Source organism: Chiloscyllium plagiosum, chromosome 5, assembly GCF_004010195.1.
Source record: "Chiloscyllium plagiosum isolate BGI_BamShark_2017 chromosome 5, ASM401019v2, whole genome shotgun sequence".
Lineage (NCBI taxonomy): Eukaryota > Metazoa > Chordata > Chondrichthyes > Orectolobiformes > Hemiscylliidae > Chiloscyllium > Chiloscyllium plagiosum.
Genome location: NC_057714.1, coordinates 97164705 through 97177272, shown reverse-complemented (window position 1 = coordinate 97177272; position 12568 = coordinate 97164705). Strand labels below are relative to the sequence as shown.

The 12568-nt window shown below is 42.3% G+C and overlaps 1 protein-coding gene across 2 annotated transcripts in view; it reads right to left on the bottom strand.

The window, feature by feature from the left end:
• adarb2 (adenosine deaminase RNA specific B2 (inactive)) overlaps positions 1-12568 on the bottom strand; it is a 736380-nt gene that overhangs the window by 111453 nt on the left and 612359 nt on the right. For both annotated transcript variants that reach the window (XM_043690659.1, XM_043690662.1), the window contains one exon: positions 2138-2289. In XM_043690659.1, coding sequence (XP_043546594.1) covers positions 2138-2289 — 152 coding nt within the window. The remainder of the gene's footprint in view (positions 1-2137; positions 2290-12568) is intronic.

Here is a 12568-nt window from a genome sequence, read left to right as displayed (position 1 = left end):
TCCTGTCCGTCAGGATTCCCTCCAACAACTTGCCCACGACTGAGGTCAGCTCACTGGTCTATATTTCCCTGGCTTGTCTTTACCGCCCTTTTTAAGCAGTGGCACCACGTTTGCCAACCTCCAGTCTTCTGGCACCTCATCTGTGACTATTGATGATACAAATATCTCAGGAAGAGGCCAGGCAATCACTTCTCTAGCTTCCCACAGAGTTCTCGGGTACACCTGATCAGGTCCTGGGGATTTATCCACTTTTAACCGTTTCAAGACATCCAGCACTTCCTCCTCTGTAATCTGGACATTTTGCAAGATGTCACCATCTATTTCCCTACAGTCTATATCTTCCATATCCTTTTCCACTGTAAATACTGATGCAAAATACTCCTTTAGTATCTCCCCAAATTTTCTGTGCTCCACACAAAGGCCGCCTTGCTGATCATTGAGGGGCCCTATTCTCTCCCTAGTTACCCTTTTGTCCTTAATATATTTGTAAAAACCCTTTGGATTCTCCTTAATTCTATTTGCCAAAGCTGTCTCATGTCCCCTTTTTGCCCTCCTGATTTCCCTCTTAAGTATACGCCTACTTTCTTTTTACTCTTCTAAGGATTCACTCGATCTATCCTGTCTATACCTGACATATGCTTCCTTCTTTGTCTTAACCACATCTTTTTTCCTCTTAGCCCATCTCACAATTACACCTGCCATCCATGATTCCCTAATGTTGCCATATCTATCCTTCAGTTTCACAGGAACATATCCCTCCTGAACTCTTATCAACCTCTCTTTAAAAGCTTCTCATATATTGAATGTGGATTTCCCTTCAAACAGCTGCTCCTAATCTACATTCCTCAGCTCCTGTCAAATTTGGTATAGTTGGCCTTCCCCCAGTTTAGCATCTCCCTTTAGGACCACTCTCGTCTTTGTCCGAAGGTTGTGAAAGATAACTATCTCAACATATATCTTTCCTTTTTTCACAAAGTAGAGTAATGTCCAATATTTATTTCTTAGTCAACATGACAAGAACAAGAATAGATCATCTGGTCACTATCACTTCAATATTACTCTGAACTTTTTATTTTGGTATTTTTCAAATTCATTACAATGATTTTGTACTTTTGAATTTCTGTAATACTGGATTTTTTATTTATTTTTAAATATTTTTCCTTGAGAATTTTTACTCAAGAATCTGTGCCAAGGTACCTTTGTACCTAGAAGAGAAAATGAGGTCTGCAGATGCTGGAGATCAGAGATGGAAATGTGTTGCTGGAGAAGCGCAGCAGGTCAGGCAGCATCTAGGGAACAGGAGAATCGACGTTTCGGGCATTAGCCCTTCTTCGATTTTCCTGTTCCCTAGATGCTGCCTGACCTGCTGCGCTTCTCCAGCAACACATTTCCATCTCATCTACCTTTGTACCTGAGTTGGCACTGTAAGTGGTGACTCATAAACTTTTCACTGTACTCATGTAAGTACGTGTAACAATAAAACTAATTCAATTCCATTCAATTCAATAACCTTTAATAGGATCTTTTGAGGTGCCAATGTGCAATCATGAATTATATTCTACTTCACAACAATGACTCCGTTTCAAGAGTACTCAATTAGCTGTAAAGTGACTGGGAACATCCTGATATTATGAATGGAAGTAGAAGAATGGAAGTGCTTCTCTTTGACTGTAATTCAAAAGTATTTCATTAGCTGTGATCTGATTTGTGATGGCATGAGACAATGAACGGCTCTATATGTTTACCTTAGATACAAATGCAAGTTGCCATTTTTGGTGTTCTCTCTGTCAGCACTGACAAATTCTGAGATGTTCCCAAAACCTTTCCTTGTGAGGTACATTGCAAGGTATTCCTCTGCTTACTAGATCTTTCAGCACCTGAACAGAGTGAACTTGCAAAGCCTTGTGTGGTGATTTTAAAAAAATGAAATTGGCATGTTTTTATATGTGTGAGCAAGTTCAAGCACAGAATTGAACACCTGACTGCTAGTTCCAAAAGCTCGTAGTTTGTATCATTACATTTGGATACTGCAAAATCTCAGTCTTTCCACTGTTGAGTGTTGTGTATTTGTTTCTGAAATGCACAATGACCATGGATATTCTGCACCAATAAAAGCCATGCGTAGGTTACCACTTACATTCAGCCCTTTCTTCTCGATGAGAGTTGAGGCGTGCATCTCCGCATGGGGGTGTGCTTATGTACAGATGGAAAAGGATGCTATCTTTCAGCTTGTAGCCTCCCTCCTTCTGACGAGTAAAAATTGATTGTTCCCAGTCATCAGGCTGTTTACTTTTGGAAACAGAAAGAGATTAAATCAGTTCATTAATTTAGTGAATTCTGCACTAGCAAACTTCATTCAGTTCTCAGTGACCAGCAGTTATCTAAATTGTTTCACTTACGGTTGTGTAATCTTTGCACAGCTCGGAAATAATGCCAATATAGGTACAATCTGTGTTTTGGAAAGTGAATGTCATTGCATTTATCTATAACCCATATTTTTTAAAAAGAAAACCATTCAGCATTTTCTCTGAGCATTTAACCCTTTAGTTGCTATAAATCCTTTCTCCAGACATGAATGCAATGCCATTTGTAAGTGCCATAACACAAATTATTAGTAAAATGAAAGAGCAGGGGATTGGATTTCATGCATTCAGTTTTTAAAATGGATGATGCTAACAGCGCAATTTTTCATTTGAAATTAAAATTTATTTTGTTTACATATATTAATATGTTTTCACGAAACAATTCGGACTCATTCAACTCGTACGTCCTTGGTAGCACAGAAGTTGATTATTGCTTTAAAAGGCGACATGTTGTTAAAATGTTTTGTCCATTGGAGTAACGAAAAAATGTCAAAATCTAATGCAAATTATCTGCTGTTAGATTCTGCATTTGGACAACATTTGCTGAATAATCCTGGGCACGCTGATAGTTATATTAACACCCAACTTAAGTCTTAATTATCCAAAATTCTCTTGTTGTGTGGATTGTCATATCAGATCAAAAGTTAGCTTCTGTGATTCCTTTATTCAAAAAGAGAGTGAGAGAGAAAGGAAGAAAATACAGGCTAATTAACATAACATGATTTGAAAAAGGGAAATCATGTTTGACTGAACTATTGGAGTTCATTGTGGAAGTAACATGTGTAGTGGGTAACAGGAAAACCGGTTAATGTACTCTTAGATTTCCAGAAGGCTTATGATAAGGTGCAAATAATTACAGATTATTGCAGAAAGTAAAAGGTTATGGAGTAGGGGTGTAGCATAATGGCATTGATAGAACATTGGCTGGCTAACAGAAAGCTCAAAGTAGGCATAAATGGCTCTGTTTCAGATTGGCAAGATATAGTGAGTAGTGTGCCACGGATCAGTTTAAATGTCTTATAATTTTGATAAGTGACTTAAATGAAAATGGTTGCTAAATTTGCTGACAACATAAAGACAGGTAGGGAAGTCAGTTGTGAGAAGGACACAAGAAAATTGCATAAAGTTATTGATAGTTGAGTGTGCGGTGTTGGAAAAGCACAGCAGGTCAGGCAGCATCCAAGAAGTAGGAGATTCAACGTTTCAGGCATAAGCCCTTCATCAGGAATGGGCTCATTCTCATTCCTGCTGAAAGGCTTATGCCCGAAATGTGATTCTCCTGCTCCTCAGATGCTTCCTGACCTGCTGTGCTTTTTCAGCACCACAGTCTTGACTCTGACCTCCAGCATCTGCAGTCCTCACATTCTCCTGAAGTTATTGATAATTTAAATGTGTGTGCAAAACTATGCCAAATAGAACATAATGTTGGAAAATGTGAATTTGCCCATTTTGACAGCAAGAATACAAAAGTGGAACTTGAATAAGATTTTATAAAAAGTGGTTGCAACAGGACTAAGATGACACCTTTCAAACCAATTAGGTACATTTTAGCAGGTGTGAACCTTTAACACCCTAAAGGTCCATGTCAGTAGAAATGGAGAGAGAGAGAGAGAGAGAGAGAGAGGAACCTTGCACATCCTCAGGCTTGTATCAGCTTGGAAGCAGAGTAGACCGTATAAACAGATTGCTGTGGGCAGGATAAGAGAATGACCTAGGATTTATGCTTCATTTTTATTACACAGGAATGAAATGGAAAGAATGGATAACAGGCGTATGAAGGTTGAAATTTCTTCGTACGTATGGGACAGATGTTGGACGGTGTGGGAGTCTCTTTTGCAGAATCTGATGGAGAGTAATTTACAGAGGTTAATAAAAGCCTAATTTGCAAAATGTAGGTTTTTTTTTGTTTTGTTTCCTCCCTTCAGCTTCTTCCCTGCCAACTCACTCATTGGGACAAGTCCCCATCTACACAAACTGTAACAGCTGTACCATCCACTTCCATTTCCTGCAATATCTGCCTCTCTCTAATTCCAGAAAGTAAACAGCCTGACATTACACAGAAAGGTAAAAACAATGACTGCAGATGCTGGAAACCAGATTCTGGATTAGAGTGTTGCTGGAAGAGCACAGCAGTTCAGGCAGCATCCAAGGAGTTCCTTGGATGCTGCCTGAACTGCTGCGCCATTACACAGAAAGGCTCAAGCTGTGTGATGTTCTGCCTTTTATTTGACTCCTCACCCCTTACGTGGAATGTTGACTGCCTTTATCGGGGTTTGGACTGATATCATGACTCATAGCCATAGAGATGTACAGCATGGAAACAGACCCTTCGGTCCAACCCGTCCATGCCTTCCAGATATCCCAACCCAATCTAGTCCTACCCCTGCCAGCACCCGGCCCATATCCCTCCAAACCCTTCCTATTCATATACCCATACAAATGCCTTTTAAATGTTGCAATTTTAATCGATGGCTGCCAATGAATTACACTGCTGGGATTCCCCCAAGTGAAGGCCATCTCCCTTGAGTTGACCGATGCCTGCCAACAAGTATGATAAGCTTCCTGGCTTTGTGGCTGTGCTAGACATTAGGGCAATACAGCAGTAACATTAGCCTGGCATCTCTGGCTGAGCTCAAAGTGCAAACAAAAAGGGTAAGACAATGCAAGTCAGGGATGCTGTGACCTTCTAGGTGAGCTCAGAGTCAGTGTGTGCTGTAGGAGTAAGTGAAGTGCTGACAAATGCAGCCTGGTCCACTCCATGAGCTGGGTGCATGCTCGTCAGCTCAGTGTATCCTTGCTGCAACATCACAATGATGGCTTCTGGTGCAACCCAAGGTGCAGCGTTGAAGTGGAGAAGCATCCTGTAAGTGGATTGGAGATATGCCATGAGGATTCAAAGCGGCTGGCCCCTGTCAACTGCCATTTGGCCCATCACGTCTGCATCAATTCTCTAAAGAGCATTTCACCTAGACGTGGACCCACCCACTAACTGATCGCCATATCCCTGCATTTACCATGGCTAACCCATCTAACCTGCACATTACTGGACTGTAGGAGGAAACTGGAGCACCCAGTAGAAATCCACACAGAAACGGGGAGAACATGCAAACTCCACACAATCACCCGAGACTGGAGTGAGGCAGCTGTGCTAGCCACTGAGCCACCATGCCACCTCAGAATACTTAAAAACTCTGCTTGCACCACGTTTTCAGGAAGGGTGAAAGACTTGATCTTCAGAGAGGAAAATAATTGCTGTCTATTTTACATGCGAGAGCACTTACTTTCAAACAGTGGCCCCCAGTTCTAGATTTTCCCACAAGAGGAATCATTCTCTCCACATCCACCTTGTCAACCCCTTTGGGATCTTATCTATTTTAAGCAAGTTACTTCTTACTGCTCTGAACACCTGCAGAGTAGGACTCAGTCAGTCCAACCTTTCCTCATAAAACAATCTGCTTATTCCATGTACTACTTTCATAAACTTTCTTCGGACTATAATCAATATATTGATCAGCCAAATGTTTTTTGCACTCTTTGGCATAAGTGCGGCATGGGATGGCTTGTGAAGTCTGAATTCTCTGAAAACTTAATACAGTGGGGTGGCACAGTGGCTCAGTGGTTAGCAGAGATATGGGCCAAGTGCAGGGAAATGGGGTTATGGGAAATGGGCAGACATTTTGGTCGGCATGGACCAGTTTGGGCCAAAAGGCCTGTCTCCATGCTGTAGGACTCAATGACTCTATCTACTCATATATAATTTTAAAGTATAGATTAGGAATGGTATCACATTCCTCAGTGAACACAAAGACTTAGAGCATTATGCTGTTTCATTTCTACAGAAAGGGGCACTGGTATAATGGGAACAATACCACATTGATGAGATGGACAGGCAACAAGTGCAGAAAATTCAAACCTGTTCAGCATCCCTTAAGACTCTACAGTATTAGATCACACTTCTCACTGCTTTCTTTGGTAAGATTAATGATACATAGCAGTTTCTATGACAGTGTCACACACAAAAATAACCTTATTAGATCAAAATGTTTGAAGACTATCAGGCTTGTCACTTGTTTTCCTTTCCATATATTTAACCTTTGATGTTGTTGTTCCATTCATGATCTTGCTGCTTTGTTTATTTAAAGCCTGAAAAGGCACGATGGATGTAATGGACCCAGTTTAAAAATATATATATTTATTCTTTCTGGGTGCCATTGTTTAACCATTCCACAACAATGACAGAATATTGGGATCATAGGAAGATAGGAACAACAAAACATAGGAACAGGATCAGGCTATTTAGCCCTTTGAGATTGTTCCACCATTCAATGAGATCATGGCTGGGACAGAGACCGACAGAGACCTACGTTTGGACACTTATCACATAATATCTGTACTTGACAAAGTGTATCTACTTCATGTTTAAAACTAACAAAAATCTAGCATCCACTGTCATTTGTGGAATAAAGATTCCAAACATCCACCACTTTTTGTCCAGAAGTGCTTTCTAACATCTCTCCTGAATGGTCTGGTCCTAATTCCCTGACTATGCCCCCAAATTCTGCCATTCCTAACCAGTGGAAATAGTTTATCTTTATTGACCCTGTCTTTTCCTGTTAATACGCTTTAACCTTCTAAATTCTCGAGAAAACAGATATCATTCTGGTAAACTTACATTGTATTCCCTCCAAGGCTAATATATCCTTCCTAAGGTGTGCTGCCCAGATCTGCTCACAGTACTCCAAGTGGGGTCTAACCAGGATTTTGTGTAACTGCTGCATGGTTTCTGCATCCTTGTACCTTATACCTAGTCCCTTAGATATAAAGGTCAGCAATCCATTAGTTTTCACGATTATTTTCTGCACCTGTTCGTGACATTTAAAGGTCTATGCACATCAACGCCCAAGTCTCTTTGGAAATTCACTTTATTTAACTTCAATCAATCTCAAAAGTATCTTGACCTATCCCTTTTCAGGCCAGAATGGGTAACCTCACACTTGTTTACAATGAACTGCATTTGTCCCATTCACTTAGTCTGTCAATATTCCTTTGAAAGTTTATGCTATACTCTCAACAATGTCACCTAATTTTGTTTGGGTGATTCTTTCAAAAAACTAGCTTAGGGACAATGGACTGTTTGGCCTCCTGCTGTGCTGTATCATGCTATGAAACTCTTATTAGGATATTTCAAATTGTGACCCTCCAGCACAGTATTGGTGCTATTATAGAGGTTTAAACATTTGTCGGACTTCATTGTCATTACAGCTTCCATTGCTGCCTGAAAGAAACCACTAAGGAGCTGATTTCGCAACCACTCATGCATCCTCTTGGTGTGAATGACAAAATCAGGTCATGATTAATGTCATTTCTTGACTAAACGCATGGAGTAAGGGGAGCGATGAATCTCTCCATATTCCGCATTACTCCGTTAAGAAACACCACCCCTGTGTTAATCCATTAACACTTGCTATTTGTGGTGGTGTGGAGAGACTTCCATTTTTACAACTTGTATAGTTTGAAAAGTACCAAATCTATTTTCAACCAAAACTGACTTTTCTATTTGGTGGAGATCCTATTTACCTGCAAACATACAAAGATGAGTTTGAACACTTGGTAGTTCAGCCCCTCAAGCCTGCTTTGCCATTTAATAAGGGGTGGTATTACTTCGCATAATGAAGACATGAGAAGATAGTAGCCCCATGGTAATGTCACAAGTCTAGAAAGCTAGAGTCCTAGGCTAACACTCAGGGGATATGGGTTCAAATCTCATCTCAGCTGCTCAAGGGATTGGAATTCATTTAGTTAATGAAGAATTCAAAACTAGGCTCAGTAGCAGCTATGAGATGCTGTAAAAACTCAGTTGGCTCATTTAAAGAGTCATAGAGTTGTAGAGCATGGAAATAGACCTTTCCATCCTATTTATCCATGCCAACCAAGTTGCCCAAACTAAACTAGTCCCATCTGCCTGCGATTGGTCCACATCCTATAAACATTTTCTATTCATGCAACTGTCCAAATATTTTTTTGAATGTAGTAACTGTACCTACATCTAGCATTGCCTCGTTCCATGTAAGCACACCTTCTGCGCGAAAACATTGTCCCTCAGGTCCCTTTTAAATCTTTCTCCTCTCATCTAAAAGTTACGCCCTCCAGTTTTGAACTCCCCAACCTTAGGTGAAAGACATTTACTATTCATCTTATGTTTCACCTGATGATTTTGTAAACCTTTAGAAGGTCACCCCTCAACTTCCTACAGTCCAGTGAAAAAAGTCCCAGTCTCTTCTTATAACTCAAATCCTCCACTCTTGTCAACATCTTGGTAAATTTTTTCTGGATCCTCTCCAATTTATTAATATCTTTCCCGAAAGCGTGACCAGCACTGTACTGTAGGTTGGCGAGATAGAAAAACAACCAGATGTTGGACAGGACAGGCTGAGGGGGTCTTCTGCTGCCTTCCTTTCCCCTACACTCCGATGGATCAGTGAATGGTAATTACGGAACCACACCCAATTACAAGCCAATTCCTTCAGGAGAAAACTGCAGACAGTTCACAGCAACTGACTGAATGCTGGAGAAGGTAGACAACGGGAGTTCTAAGGGCTGTCACTCACCTCTGCTCTTTTATCCATATTTGGAGCAAGGCTGGAATGAGCTCAGGAGCTTGGGGTTGCCCAAACTGAGTGTCAGTGAGCAATTAAACATCATGCAATTGGTACAGGAAGGCAGCGTGTCACAAGGATGGACTTGTCAGCAAACTAATTGTTGAAGCATGAGGCAAATCATGGGATGAAAATTCCAGCAAAATGTTTCATAGAATCCCTACAGTGTGGAAGCAGACCATTCATCCCATCAAGTCCACCCCAACTCTCTGAAGAGAATCCCACACCTCCTACACTATCCCTGCACTTCCCATAGCTAATCTGCCTTGCCTGCACATTATGTACATTGTAGCATGGCCAATCCACCCTAACCTGTGCATCTTTGGTTTGTGGAAGGAAACTGGAACACCCAGAGGAAACTCGTGCAGACACAGGGGAGAACGTGCAAACTTCACACTGGCAGTCACCTGAGATTGGAATTGAACCTGGCTCCCTGGTGCAATGAGGCAGCAGTACTGACCACTGAGCCACCCCAGTTATCCAGCTATCAAAATGCAATCCATTGCTGCTGCTGGATATTTCAAAGCACGAATGGTCAGTGTCAATTTGGCCAGCCAGGCGTGATAGTTGCTGAACCACCTGACTTTGTTGCTGGATCGTCCCCTGAGTGCTGACGTTTCCATGCAGTGAGTGTGTGAGATGACCCTGTCACTGGCAGCTGATCTCCCAACGAGATGGTTGCCAAGACTGAAGCTGTGCCTTTGCATGAGCAATTATGGAAATCCCTGAAGAGCAAGATCATTGTACTGAGATGTTGCCTCTGGGCAAGCTAGGCTAAATACATTGCAAACAGTTCATAATTAGTCTTGTTATGTGGATACAACAGTGCACTCAGGTACTGTATTTTGGAAAAGCACATTGGTCCAGGGCTTATACACTTAATGGCAAGGTCCTCAGGAGTGTTACTAAATAAAGAGATCTTGGAGTGCAGGTTCATTGTTCTTGAAAGGAGAGTCACAGGTAGACAGGACAGTGATGGAAGCTTTGGTATGCTTGCCTTTATTGGTCAGTGCATTGGGTAGAGGAGCTGGGAGGTCATGTTGTGGCTGTACGGGACATTAGTTAGGCCACTTTTGAAATATTGTAAGCAATTCTGCTCTCCCTCCTACTGGAAGGATGTTGTGAAACTTGAAAAGGTTCAGAAAAGATTTATAAGAATGTTGTCAGGGTTTGAGAGTGTGAGTTATGGAGAGGCGGAATATACTGGAGCGTCGGAGGCTGAGGAGTGACCTCATAGAGGTTTATAAAATCATGAGGGGTATAGATAGGGTGAATGGATCAGGCATTTTCCCTGGGGTGGGGGAGTCCAAAACTAGAGTGCTTAGGGTTATGGTGAGAGGGGAAAGATTTAAAAGGGACCTAAGGGGCAACTTTTTCATGCAAAGGGTGGTGCATGTATAGAATGAGCTGCCAGAGGAAGTGATGGAGGCTGGTACAATTACAACATTTAAAAGGCATCTGGCTGGGTACATGTATATGAAGTGTTTAGACGGATATGGGCTAAATGCTGGCAAATGGGACTAAATTAATTTAGGATATCTAGTCGGCTTGGACAAGTTGGACCAAAGGGTCTCTTGCCATGCTGTACAACTCTCTTCCAAAACTAACTGAACCAAACTGGTCCTACTTCATGACGATCACTGCACTACCTCTGAGTTTGAACAGGAGTTTTGATTTAGGGTTGCTCCCTCTCCCCTTGAAATTACTGACCCTTCCCCACTTCAGCTGCGATTCTGAAATCACTCATTAAGATTGCCTTACTGGATCCAGAATGAAACATGCAAGCAAAGGTTGCCAGGCACCAACATTTCCCAATCCAGCACAGTTCCTTAACATTGAAACACTCAAGGAATATTGACAACAGCTGCAAATTCACACATTACAACTTAACAGCCCTGTTGCTTTGAGCTATGAGACAGAATGACTGCAACCAATTACGCCCCTCCAGTTGGCCAGTGGACTTTCCAGACTGCACTTTGCGTGTTAAAATTGCAGAGGTCCTGCAGGGAAAATATATGACTTGGCAGCAAGACAATGGCTTTATTAGAAAAGCAGATTGCAGTAAACAATTATACCAGAGATTAATACAAAAGCAAAACACTGCAGACATTAGAAGTATAAAGTTAGAACAAATAATGTTGGAAATACTCAATGGGTCTGGTAGCATCTGTGGATGGAGAAACAGAGCTAACACGTCAGGTCAATGACCTTCCAACAGAACCACAGGAGCTGACCACGGAATGTTCATCTGCCCTTGCTTTTTCAGACACAGAAAGGAAGATCCCACTCCCCCTTGCCTGACACCAGACAGGTTCATGATAGAGTGGGCAGGCAGGCAGGCAGCTGGATGCCATGCACTGAACTGTATGAGCCCCCTCCCTTCAAATCCCGCCCCCCCCCAAGTGAAAGAGCATAAAATCCAGGCCTGAGTCCTGGAAAGGTGGCAAAGAATTTGGTTTGTAAACTATTCAGTTACTTTTAAAAGGAAAGCAAATTTGAGTCAAGAGTGACTGGTCGGCATTGGATGCAATGTGAATGTGTTTCATGTTACCATGGGAACGGGGACTAAGGAATTTAGTTTTGAGCTCAGGTTACATCAACTTCTCTGCAAATCAAAGACAGCAGTTTCAAGTGATCAGCACTGAGAAACAGTTAGTTGGCTTTGCAAAGTAGACAGGCAGGAGGCTGGAAGAACACAGCAAGCTGGGCAGCACCAGGAGGTTTCCAGAGAACTTCTTCAAAACGGGCATCCTTTGAAGAGACTTCGCAGTGGAACAAACTTGGTTAGAGCCAAAAACGTTCCTGATGCTGCCTGACTTGCTGTGTTCTTCCAGCCTCCTGCCTGTCTCGATTAGTTGGCTTTGCAAACGGCCACAGTCAGATGCAGGAGGACAATGGGCTCTAGCTGGAGAAAGAGGTAAAAACAATGACTGCAGATGCTGGAAACCAGATTCTGGATTAGTGGTGTTGGAAGAGCACAGCAATTTAGGCAGCATCCGACGAGCAGCAAAATCGACGTTTCGGGCAAAAGCCCTTCATCAGGAATAAAGGCAGGGAGCCTGAAGCGTGGAGAGATAAGCTAGAGGAGAGTGGGGGTGGGGTGAAAGTAGCAGCAGAGGAAATGACCTGGGAGTTGCAGTGGGAGAGGGACTCCCTGAGATTCTTGTAGAAAATCCTCTAGCTTATCTCTCCACGCTTCAGGCTCTCTGCCTTTATTCCTGATGAAGGGCTTTTGCCCGAAACGTCGATTTTGCTGCTCGTCGGATGCTGCCTGAATTGCTGTGCTCTTCCAGCACCACTGATCCAGAATCTAGCTGGAGAAATGCAACCTGTAGCCTGCCTGAGGGACCTGAAGCGAGGATAGGTTGGTTATACCAATGATGGAGTATCATCCCATGCAAGAACAGCGTTAAATGTTTCTCACTGTTCATGGGGCATGAAGGGAAATAACTAACAAAAGGATGATCAGTTTCCATCCCTTTAGAACCAATAGGACTGAGATCCCTAGCCTGCAACAGTTAGCATCTGGGGCTTGTATGTGGTCCATAG